The sequence below is a fragment of the Lissotriton helveticus genome, chromosome 8 (genome assembly GCF_964261635.1).
Source record: "Lissotriton helveticus chromosome 8, aLisHel1.1, whole genome shotgun sequence".
NCBI lineage: Eukaryota > Metazoa > Chordata > Amphibia > Caudata > Salamandridae > Lissotriton > Lissotriton helveticus.
The window spans coordinates 1,396,118,545-1,396,131,839 of record NC_136069.1 but is presented as its reverse complement, the minus strand read 5'-3'; the positions used below and the strand labels follow the sequence as shown (position 1 = coordinate 1,396,131,839).

General features: G+C 40.4%; 1 protein-coding gene across 1 annotated transcript in view; it reads left to right on the top strand.

The window, feature by feature from the left end:
* LOC144773380 (SAM domain-containing protein SAMSN-1-like) overlaps nt 1-11,440 on the top strand; it is a 390,420-nt gene extending 378,980 nt beyond the window's left edge. Inside the window, exon 8 of the mRNA XM_078658350.1 lies at nt 10,492-11,440. Within this exon, the coding sequence (XP_078514476.1) occupies nt 10,492-10,691 (200 nt within the window). The 3' untranslated portion in view covers nt 10,692-11,440. The remainder of the gene's footprint in view (nt 1-10,491) is intronic.
* The last annotated feature ends 1,855 nt before the right edge of the window (nt 11,441-13,295 follow it).

Genomic DNA, 13,295 nt, shown 5'->3' with positions numbered 1-13,295 from the left:
TATCCTGAGTCATGTTTTCGGAATGGTCCTCCTCAGAGAGTAATGAGATCCGAGATGCGCACCCTGTTTAACTCCCCACTTCACGATTCCCCCCACCCTGCGCAATGGTTTTACCTTATAAGTAAGCCAAAGTGCTGAGCAGTGACAGGCTCTACACTGCTTCAGAAAAATTGTGACTGTGCTCATTGAACTTTTATTGCACATTACTTTTGGGTTTGTTCGGTTACATTTTACCTGCCATTTCTTAAAAACCGCACTTGAAGGTGCGGAGCAGGGACAAGCTACACATTGCTTCGGTTGGCTGCACAATACTCAGTCTTCCCTGTTATTAACTGGCTTGTTGTGTGCTTGGTGGACATCTGTTCACGTCGCCCCTGGCTTGTTTTCACTGTGCACTGGGTGTCGGGGTTTACAGATTGGGAACCGCTGTGTTTTGGCATTAATGATGCTTCATAATATTCTGAGCTATGTTATACTTACTTTCAGGCCTCTAATGCCATAGTAGTTTATAGAGTAATAAGTACAAAAGAAGTTTGGATGAAGTCATAAGTGATGTCGTAAATTATATCATAGAACATGTCATGAGTGATGTAATATGTGAGGTCATAGAGAATACCAAATAATACTCCCACATTGCCCTTATTATCATTTATTTTTTACAGAGTTTTATATAGCGCGAACTTGAGCCAAAGGTATCGGGTATCAGAACGCTTTACATAGCACCAGTTGTGTTACATGAGGACACATTCATTTTTTTAGGCACAGGGAGATTAAGTGATTAGCCCAGAATCACAGTATGTTCAGCGTCATTGCCAAGACTCGAACCTGGCTCCCTAGATTTGAGGTCGACCGCCCGAGCCTTTAGGCCAACTCCTCTCCCCAAAGACTTCCTTATAGGTTACCTAAAGCTCTAAGGGCTGTCCATCATGTAACGTGTTGGGTCATACATATAGACACAATCATTTATATATTTTTATTATATTTCTTTTTGTAAAAAAGAATTCACATTTCACATTGATATTAAAAAGAAGAAATGGTCTGATTATACAAAGTTAAAAACATTTTTGTGACACCACAGGTTATTCATGAGTGCAGATATGCTGTTATTCTTCATTATAATACATCAAATATTTTTTGCATTTCATGCTAAGATCAATTCAGAAGCTATACAAAGAGCTATTAGGCAATTATAATAATAACATGTAATGTGCCCCATATATAATCAACCACACACAGTCATTCTAACCTCATACGCAGCAGCACACTCACACACTCGCATCTTGCACCTACACCCCCAACCATGTGAACATACACCTCTGAGAATGACGGAGAGAAAGTTTCAAACAATATCCGCAATGTTGTCAGTTGAGGGTTCGAGGCAACCGGGTCAATTCATGTTTCATTGGGAATGACTATCATCCACCTTCATCAGGGCCATCCATGTGTCTAATTTTAGGTGAGTGATAGGGGGTATTGTAATAGGCTCCTTGCTTATTACTTTCAGTCACCGCCAGAGAAATCTGGCCTGAGCACCCAAAGAAGTGCTGAATCCAATATATGTTGCCCAATGTAGTTCAATTTGTGGCTTTCCTATTCCAATTTGTCCAACAGGTGGCAGAAATATCCAGAAGTGCAAGACTATTAAAGAGCAGTAACATGCTCATAGCTATCATATCCAGGGTGTTATGTGCTATAGCTGCACCCTTGTATGCTGAAAATAGGCTGAAAAATGTGCCATTACTTTGCTCCGTATTCTGTCGCGGCTATCTTTGGCCGCGTCTCCTATCAGGTGCGTGTAGGTCATAAGTAGTACACTGCTGGGGTTCATGTTATAGTTATCTCTGCTAACTATAACTTGTGAATTTCTGTGTTTTTTTAGTTTAAAATGTTATTGTTGTCACTGACATGGTCACCTAACAATCAACCACTGCTATATAAAAAAAACCTTGCTTCATGCGGTGTTCAATCTGTATACAACTGTTTAAAGAAAACCATGGTCTTAAAAACACTGAACGTGTGTTCCGAAATGAATGCCTTACTATGGACAGCTTTACTCTCTATTGAACCCCTAACAATCTCCAAACCTACATTTACAAATGAAGTTGATTTGAGTAGACAAGTTGGTACTAAAATAGTATTCACTTTATAAAACTCTCATGAGAAATAAACTGCAGAGTATTAAAAAGTATCTACTCAGACGTGTGTAGCCTCTATGCAACACTTGGCAAGAAAGACACTATGTGCTTAAAAATGGTAGCATCTGAAGGTTCTAAAGATTATACTACCTGTAGCCTTCATACTGGGGTGAAAACATTACAGATACACCATTTTCAGAATGCAAAACAAGCACATGTACATAGCGTAATACCTGGTGCACATATTTTTCTATGTTACATAGAAATCGTCATGCTGAGATGATTCTGTCTTATATCTCAAGACTGCTTACAACACTTAGTATGTTGTATGTAGAATATTTGCCCTGTAGCAAACTTTTTCTACAGAGCCTAAACAATTGTGAGGACCATACTTAACACAAGTTATCAACTTTCATCTGCAAACATTTGTAGCCTGTTCAACACCTGTACACAGCTATGATGTATTAGGAGCACATGTGTTTTGAAAACACTTACACCCATTAGCTGGATACAAGCTGTAGAAAATTAGATAAACAAGTATTATGTAAACTATAAATCAAACTAACACAATTGATGTAATCAGAGATATCATCAAAGATGTTTTTTGAGATGTCATTGATCCAGCGTTTCACCAACAACAGATACTCCACTACTGTATACTCACCTGGGCCCATACACTCACAGTGGTTAAACTGCTGGTGGGGGTTAAGTTTTATTAGATTTCACAAACTGTTTAGGATTAGTTTATTCAATACCTCTATTCAATTTTGAACTAACCCTTCACGGATCAACAAGTTCTTTCCTCTGGTCAATGGACCATTAGTTGAATCTAGTTGATGGTGATAATTAACATAAACTAACTTTTCTATAAGTAAATCACCACAGACATAAGAAGTTTTTAAATCTTTATCTAAAATTTCAGATGCATGTGAACAAACTCAATACAGTGCAGTCACCATCATTCATAGGAGAGAAAAATCAATTAACAAATACAATGCATTTATCTCTGACTCACGCAATAATTGATGCTGGAAAGGGAGAGGACAGAAAGAAAATATCAAGAACATTAGACAAATAACAGAAATGTATAATTACTAAGGATGGTGTGGAAGACCAACCCCCTGGCCAAAGGGCTGGTGGGGGTCCCCTGAGATAGATTCAGGAGACAAAGACTTTAGTGCAGGAATCAGGACAGGATTGTTACCCTCTCTAAGATACCAACGGTTGCGCCACACCCCTGTCTGACACTATCTTCCTCCTCGAGATTTTTCCGCAATCTTCAAATCTAAACCCAAATTAATTTAGGATAGAAAGTTCTGCTTCAGGTTCTGCGAACAATTCTTTATCAGCAACTCATCATCTCACAGCATCAGCTCCTCTCCCCAGCATTCAGCAAGTCTCCATCTGGCAAAGGTCTCAGCTCTCCGCTCTCAGCGTTCAGTTCACTGCTCTGACTAACTAAGTAAAGCTATCTTAATTATACCTTTCATTCTACATGTTCCACCCATTTATGTTTCAATATCGGAAACATACGAAATCTGATTGGTTCGGCAAAGGGGGGGTCTTCATCACACCATGCTTACATGTCACAAGATTCAGTTAAACCATTGTTCATAAACCCAACCCCTTACTTTTTATTCATACATTTTATTTCCATATACTACTTGTATCAATAATGAAACATTTAAACATTATGATGAATAGAACTCTTCACAGTTGAACTCTGCACCATCCTGTTCCCATGGTGTGGCACCCGTTCTTGGCTTCCGCTCAACTGCTTTGTCATTGACCTTCATGCCTTCACTAAGTGGGCATGCACAAACTTCGCGTCACTCAGCTCATTCAGTTATGCGAGAATGGCCAAAATACGCACAAATGATAAAAGTCAATAGACAAATGTTAATTTCTCGAATAAAGGGTTTACACTGTATAACACCCACCTCTACTCTATCCCATTTTATTTATTAAACTTATCCCCTCATTAGCATTAGTAAAATAGCTTACTTTAATTTTCAAATAAGCAGGTGCCATGCATGCGAGTCTTCAAGACTCCATGTTAGTAACTTCTGCTCATGCTACAGAATTTCCCTCCAAGCATTAACTCGTCATCCTACGTAGATGTAGTTGACGCATGCGCAAAACAGATTTCCTGTTTAATGCGCTATTGTTCCTTCTTTAATGTTATCTGCGTTAGTACATCCATACGCAAGCTTCTCTAAACCAAAAATGTTCGTGTGATTGCATATTAGTTTCTACAAAACTTTATTATTAACTTGTTAGTGAGTTAAATGAGTGGATTGCTACCGAGCAAGTCCCTTTTCTACTAGATCTTGCTCCATCATCATAAATGATGTCATAAAACGTGTTATGAGTGATTTAATATATGAGGTCATAAGCAGTGCATGGAGCAGTCGCGAGTTATAGTTAGCACTGCTAACTATACCTGGTGAATTACTGTGTTTTTTAAATTTGAAACGTTAATGTTGTCATAGACAAATTCGCCTGACTATAATGTTACTTTAACCTTGGGTTTTTCAGTGGATTTAAAAGATTTTTCTATTTTTAAAACAGATCTTTTTATCACAACTAACTATAATGTTACTTTAACCACAGTTTTTTTTCAGTGAATTTCTAGGTTTTTTACAGTGGGAGCCAGCATTGTTCCCGCCTGCATGGAGCAGCTTCTGATACTGCTCCCAGCGGGCGTGAGCAATATTTTTAACTGTTTCCGTGCCCGCATTTCCGCATTAGAGCAGGCAGGGAAACACATCAAAAGTACACTCATAGCGGGCGAGAGTATTTTCAAAGTTCCTGTCCGCTGGGAGCAGACTAAGGGCCAGATGTAGGTAATCCCAGATTACCGATTCTTAAATACCGAATCATACCGATTCGGTATTTAAGAACTGGCAATCGGGATGTAGGTATTTTTACCGAGTCAATTACCGAATCGGTAAGATTCGGTAATTACCGAATCGGTATTTACCGATTCGGTAATTGCCATTGATTCCTATGGGCCTTGAGGCCCATAGGAATCAATGTCAATTACCGAATCGGTAAATACTGATTCGGTAAAATTACCGAATTTACAAGGGGGACACCCTGTTGCACCCCTGATTCTGGCTTGTGTGCAATGTGACACACATACATGCCCTTAGGGCATGTATGTGTGCCGCATGGCACCGGTGTACATGCACAGATGTGCATGTACACAGAAATTCATAATTTACCACCAAGTATTATTTGGTGGTAAATAACGAATTCCATCAGGGCCTGTGGCACTGTTTTCAGTGCCACCTACATCTGGATTTACAGAACCGGTAAATTTACAGATTCGGTATTTTACCAAATCGGTAAATATACCGAATCTGTAACTTTACCGATTCTGTAAATTTAGGCCCCCTACATCTCAAACTCCAAATACCGGTTGGTAACGGACGAAATTGGCCGTTACCGATTGGTATTTGGCGACCTACATCTGGCCCTTAGTGTTTTTTCCCACTTGGCGGGAGCAAACATGGGTTTCCCTGCCTGCACCCCCTGTGGGCAGGTAAACTGCTATGTCCCAGGGATGATCTCCCAAGGACATAGCATCTGAGCCTGCCTGGTGGATGCAGTCCCCGGGGCCAATAATGGCTTAGGGAGGGAACTGTGTAGTCCTATTCCCTTAAAGTAATTGACCACGGGGTGAGCTCCCTGGGGCTATTAAAGGCTCAGGAGGGGGGAGCGTGCATTCCCTTTTCCCATACACAATGGGGTCGATTCCGATTCTGGAAAAAAAACGTCCGTACGATTCATATCCGGAGCCATCTCCGTACGAATCGTAAACATGCCGTACGACCCGACGAGTATGATCCGGACCAGGGTATGAGGACGCAATTCGTACGGTCCACGTCAGGTAAGGCCGATTCGTATGGAAAAGCACACAATCACATACACACCGTACGGTGCATACACCCCATGATCGCAGGGTTACGGTGCGTACCCCTGCGATCATGTGTACGCACCATACCCGGGGGGGGGGGGCGCTCCGTACCTGTTTTGAGGCGAACTCTGCTTCCCCGGACGTTTTCGGCTCCTGTAAAAAAAACATCAGGGGTGGCTCTGGGTCTGTAAGGGTTTTGGTTCAGGGATTGGTTGTGTCAAATTATAGAAAGTGTTTTAAGGGTTCAGTGATGTAAGTGTTAAGGGGTACAATGGTTTTGTGGAATGCAGGGAAGAGTAGCAGTAAAGGAAGTAAAATGTTATTTTCTTCAAGGAAGGGTAGCATTAAGGGATAGTAAAGATTTTTAACGATTCACTGAAGGGTAGCATTAAAGGGCAGCTCAAGGTTTTCAAGATTCAGGAATGGAATAGCTTGAAAGGGTAATAAGGGAGTTTAGTGTTCTGGGAAGGATAGCATTAAGGGGTAGTAACTGTTTTTAGGGTTCAGGAAAGGGTAATAATAAGAGGATTATGTAAAAATAAGGTGGCCATAAGTCCTAATTGGGGGTTATGCAGTCAGGAGAAAAGAAGCAGGCTGTTATGTCCATGTGTGACTGCGAGGTTAGTGGAGGGTTCTTAAAGGTCAGTAGTGGTGGGTCGATTTGTTCTTAGGAAGAGAGGTTCTTATAATTGTTTCAGTACTGTTCTGTGTGGCAGGGCGTTTCCTTATGATATAAACTAGTTAAATATAAACCAGGCTTGACAGCGTACATGTGTGAAAGGCTTAGGGCCTTGAAAACTAATATTCTTAAATGAATAAAAATCTGTGTGCAAGATCGGTATAATATTATAAACCTTATTTTCAGAACTATTCGTGCTACCAAAACAGAAAATTTTCCATTCTCTATTGTGCACACAAGATTGCTGTATTTCAGATTTAATTATTTTCTTAAAGTTGAAGAAAAAAGTTACAAGGTCATCTTACATTGCACAGATTTTTTTAAAGAAATAAATAAGAAAAAGAAGCATTGCTTAGAGGTCTGTATGGCTCTGCAACATTTGCCTGCTATTTTTAACTCCTGTAACAGAGCTGTTGTCTACTGTTATGGAGGGATGATACAAGATGATGCAGACAAAATAGCCCCTCCTTTCTCTGTAGAGAATCATTGGAGGAGAGAGTATAAAGAGAGGGCAATATTTGTGAGATGTGACACCCACAAACTATAATTGTTGAGAGGTAACTTACTGGATAGCCAGATCGACTGATGACCAACAGTTTATGAGGTATGTGGGCATAGATACATAATCTGGCATATTTAAACTGGAGAGATTAATTACTACTTTGATAACATAATAATGTGGAGAAGTGTGGCTCAGGGGTTAGAGGCAGCAGACCCGGAAGCTGAGATCGGTCTTGGACCAGGGTTCAATTCCCCGCCTCGGCGGAGTCTTGGTCTACAAATTCCACGGACTCGATAATTCTCGCCCCGGTGCCTCCTCGACTCACGGGTTCACACTCTGCGACTCTGGGCAATAGCTTGCTTAATCTCCACAACGGCCCCTCGCGGCGGGATGCCTGACTTTCACCTTGTGGATACCCTGCTATCTCACAGGGGAATACCAGGAAGGGTTCCCTAAGCAAGCGCCGGGAAACCCACTGCGGGTAGCTGTGCGCTATATAAGCTCAACTACATTTACATTTATGTGGAGCTAAGGCTATATACAAATATATTCATAGGTGTTTGGTAGGGACTGGACTAATTTTGAGAAGTAGGGATATGAGATGTAAAATTCTTAGGACATTGTTAAGGTTCATCTGTTTTTTTATTATGACTACTACTGAGATTATTTTGATATTATTATTATTGGTAAGCTTATAAAGCGCAATGGTTACTCAAACCAGAGTGTCCACGTGCTAGGACATAGCTGAACCCAACAACCCTCCCAAGCTGTCACCGAAAACGCGGGCCTCCAACCAGATGACACCTTAACATTACATACCTCCTCGGGGAGAACAGAAGAGCCATGTTTTCAATTTCTTACAAAACAGAGACTCCAACTCAGTTGTCCTAAGATCCACTGGAAGCTCATTCCAGGCCTTAGCTGCCAGGAAGCCAAAAGATCTTCCGCCCAACTGCGCCTTCCACACCCTGGGCACAAACACTCTTACACTACCCAATGATCTCAAATTATGGGCAGGCTGGTGGGCTGTCAGGAGAGGCCATAAAAAGCACGGTCCCCTCTGCCCCATAATCCTGCGACTCAGGCATAGAGCCTTAACGGTACCTCTAGCCAGAATGGGAAGCCAATGCAGTGCCATTAAGGCTTCTCCCACTGATGCCCTCCTAGGGACATTCAAGATGAGCCGGGTTGCGGCATTTTGGACCTTCTGCAGGATGTTCAGATTTTTGGCTGTTACCCCCATATACAGGACGTTGCAGTAATCAAGGCGAAATGTAACCAACGCCTGTACAATCGACCTTTTGGCATTTAAGGGGAGAAAGTCCAAGATCTTACGTATCATCCTCAGAATGCCAAAACATGCCCCAGCCACAGCTGTTATTTGTGAGGAGAAGGAGAGACCATCGTCAAACCACACTCCCAGATTTTTCCCCTTGGCTTTCGGCACTGGACTAATTCCCACTGCTTCGGGCCACCAATGCTGTGACCAGAGAGAGGGCTGTTTTCCAACCACCATCACCTCTGTCTTCCCTGCGTTTAGCTGGAGACAGCTCAGTCTCATCCAGTCCATGAGTTCCCCCAGGCAGGTTCTAAAATCAGCAGCCCTTTCAGGTTCCTTCTGTTCCAAGATCACAACTAGCTGAGTGTCATCAGCATATGACACCAGCTGAATTCCATGTTTCAGAACAATGTCTGCAAGTGGGCGCATATATATATTAAAAAGGGTTGGGCTAAGAGCCGAACCCTGCGGCACCCCCTGGTTTAAAGGACAGATTCTGGAACTGAAGGGATGTTGCAAGACCTGGAAGGATCTATTTGCCAGATAATTACAATCATTCTGATACACAAGGTTAATGAACTATTATAAATACGTTTGTATTGTAAATTAGAAACTACTGTCTCCAGGGCCCAGATTGTGGTCTACACACACACACACGCACACACACACTCCCACACATATGTATAAGTGTATATACATTCTCCCTGCAGATAAGAGTTCCTTTGACAGAACTGTATAATTCCTAACATTCTGAGACTGAATAAGCCTAACTTGTCACAGATAATATTGAAAGACACACGTCCATCTCCCTTTCTCAGTGGGTGGTGCAACAAGCATTCCCCACAGTGAAAGGGAGATCTATCTAGGTATGCTTCCAGGAAATCTGGAAATTCATGAAAATATATTAGTTTGTTCTTTAGGGTATGTTATAGTTGGTAATGAGATGGGGCATAGGATGCAAAATATATTAGCTGTAATTAAATTGGCCTTCTCAGTGTCTGTGTTAGGTGGCTCTTCACAATGCTAATAAACAGAGGAAGGTGTCAAAAAAGAGTTTGAAATATTGCAAGCTTTATCCTCACACATACTTCTCTGTCCTGACAAGTGCAAAAATTCATTGAGATTTAAAATGGGCATGCCTCTCACAGGAAAGTAAAGAAACCTAGCAGGATATAGCCTGTATGGATTACACATGCTAGTTTTGGACTGCAGCATATATTTTGTGATGTATTAGCAGGAACAGTTAAGCAATATTATAATGTACAATAGAAGTTTGATTACTATAATTGATAATTATGGATAATAACAATTTGTTTTCTAAAATCAATGCATGTATTTTTTTATTTGAAACTACAGTAAAAACATATAAAACAATTTATGTATATTTATATCATATGCAGTATTATCAATAATTTTCAAACGTTTCATAGTTTTCTATGAACTGAAATGAAAGTATCTACTAAATAAAAAACTAAAATATGATAAGCTGTGAGCAAGATTTTTTCAGGACAATTTCCATAAATGTATCACTTCGGAAAAATTGGCTTCACACCTAATACAACATTTCCATACCTCCAAAAGGTCTCTCTGTGTAACAAAAGTCATTTTTTCAATAGCTTTGCTAAAAGCCTGCTGTGATATATGCACACCACTTGTTTCCTCTCTCTGCATTGTAATGTTTCTCTTTTCTACTTTCTAGTGCAGGTGATGCCATCGATCTGTGGTTAAGACTGATTTGCATATGGTTGGCTCTGTCATTAGTGGCAAAGTGAGCATACAAAATGAGGTGGAATGCCTCCCGAGTAATTTTCCAGTGGCTAAAATATGTTAAATTATACTATCCTTATCTTTTTTAGGTGTTTTTCGCAATATTTATACAAACCACTATAACAGACTGAATTATATTTTACTATAGTTTGTTGAATTAACTTCTTCAAACAATCCCATCCCAAGACTTCTTTGTCTTTTTTTCAGCTGAACAAGAACATGAGAAGGAGGCGGCATCTCACGGCGCAAGCCTTGGTGTGGGATTAAACAAAGAAGAATTAAAAGATTGCCCCAGGGACTCTGGCTGTTACATCTCATCAGAAAATTCTGACAATGGCAGGGATGACACAGAGACTGAGCATCTATGTGATGCTGTGACGAAGATCACCATCACGGAGTCCAACTGATATGGCCACTGCTTTGGGAATATACATCTGCGGCTTTCCAGACTTATTTTTAATTTACAGTGAGCATCACTCAAGTTGATATTAAATGGACTCTGAGTCCCCAATGCTCAAATGTATTTGACTTCACACTATATACCATCTGTGTTCTTCTAGAGGAGGCAATGAAGAGAAGGGCCCAACTTTTTATTAATTCCCATAAATGAAAACCTTAGTCTCAACCCTTCACTTTGTTCACTAATTACTAGGATCCCAATAACTTTCAAACAGCAAAATTTGTCAATTAGTATTATTTCTGCAGTGCATTGACTCTTTTATTATACATGTTACTTTGCTGAGTAACTGAGCCCTGGTGGTTTCTAGGAGGGCCATATCTTTCTTTATTGAACCAGCTCCCTATTTTTTCTGTTTTATACTATTCTCTTGAAAATGTTGTGTCTTCTTCGATGGGGTTGTCACAGTAACTTCAATCCTAAATCACATACTATTTTTATCCCCTGGATTTCCAACTTTTAAAGTATCCCTGTTATACTAATTGTAAACACAACTTAACAAAAAAATAGAAATATTTGTGATTAAGCATTGAAATGACACTTAGACATGCATTAGGAAGTGTTTCTACTTGTGAAACAGACTGCAGTGGGTACTGTGCACTGGAGGGAGAAAAAGACTGGAGCGGCTGGGCAATGCGGTTTTGTGTTTTTTGTCTTGTTATTGTTCTTGTTTGAAAACCAATAAACGTAAGTTAACAATATATTTATGTATAGCTATTAATTGGAATAATATTCTGACAAATTACTGGTTTAAAGTGTCAGAGGGCACAGGACTGATCACACTGGGTTCTACGGCAATTGGTGAAGGAACATGTAGGGCGATACTGCGCAGGGCACACAAATCCGAAGTAACACTATTGTGCATACAACTAGTCTCAAATATTAGGAGTGGAATTAGAGAAGGTCAGGTATTTGTAATGCTACTCTCTGGGAGAGATAGAGACTTAAGACATTGCAGTGACTGGAAGTGTTCAACAACGGAAGGGATAAAAGTATCTCCTGTGAGAAAGTCATACGAAGGGGAGCGAGGATAACGCCCATTCATAGAAACAAAGGGGATTTGTAGTAACTGTCGCCAGGTAATGCATGCAGTGAAGACTTTGCTTGAAGCCAAGATGGACATCATATGAGTGCCATCACTAGTAGCCCTTTTGGGGCTAGATTTGAAGAGAAAGGGATCTCAGCACATACAGTCTGCTCGCCTTTGTGTAGAAGAACACATTATAGGAACCAAAGGGCAAGTAAGAAACGGATAGTTGCTCACTGAAGGACGAAGAATTACGGTTGTCCTAAGAAAAGGAAAGAAAACACTCAAAGCAGTACACTCCATAAAGCTCCACAGATACCATATTCATAAACTAGTCTTCATATGATGAAAAGACAGGACACTATAAAATGTCCACATTACCCTGAGGAGGAAGTTGCATTTTAATTACGGTGTGAAAATATAATAAATTACGGAATGCGGATGAAGGCGATCAAAGACATTAAAAAAGCTCCCAAGGCTGTGTCATGCCCAAACTAAAGTTGTGCCTGTTAGGTATTCCCTGGGAACTAGATATATCCAGACATAAAAAGGTATCTCGCTGACACTAGTCATTGCCAGAAGGGACACTGAACAATAGCGAACAAATGTGAGGCCTCCAAGACGGGAAGGGCGGTTAATGCAAATGGACAACATATTCCTTTTTTTCCTCTTAGAGATAACTCTAAAAAACTCAATAAAGTTTTGGGTTAATAAGATGTGAGAGAGGAAAGAAAAAAGAGACAATAATGAACATGGAATTATAGTTGAATTAAGTAATCTTTCAGATTTTTGTGAAAATACACTGAGATGCGAACTTGCAGCATAGTGCATGTTATAAGGCAGCATTTCTTTGATGAGTGGCCTCAACTGAACAAAGTATGCAGCCAGTAAGTCCACAATGAAATAGGCAATGATTACTTTGAAGTATACTTAAACACATGAACCTCCACTTTACCTGTATATCCCTAACAAATATTTAGCTGAGATTTAGACACCTCTGCACACCCATCCCACCTCAAGTCTTTAATTGCCCTTCCTGAAACCTACTCTGAATCAAATGATTTTGCTGTACTATATGGCTTATTTCATCCTATTATCTGCAAATCTACCTCCACTAGGCGGTCCTGGTGTGAACGTTTATAAATCCAACAGGATCACACCCCAAACCTACCTCAATAGACAACTCCACGTGACCATGTACAAATAATACAGGTTTACAGCACAAAGATGAGGCACATCGAACTATAGCAGTGAGGCCATGGTAGGAGGTCTGATAGCAGCACCAAAATGTAACAAGGTCCACACGTTTATTTTAGGGAAGGTGTAGGCTAATGTTACCATCTAGCCTACCACTCAGTGAATGGAAGTGAATTTTATCTCTGCTCCACTCCAATGATTGGTTCAGCTTGGAATACGCATATAGGTGGTTCTAACTGCCAAGTTTTGTGGTAGAAATTATTAGGGGTTTACACTTCCTTTTTTTTCCACAACGTATTCTTAGCATCCTTGTTACAACATTGCAAACAA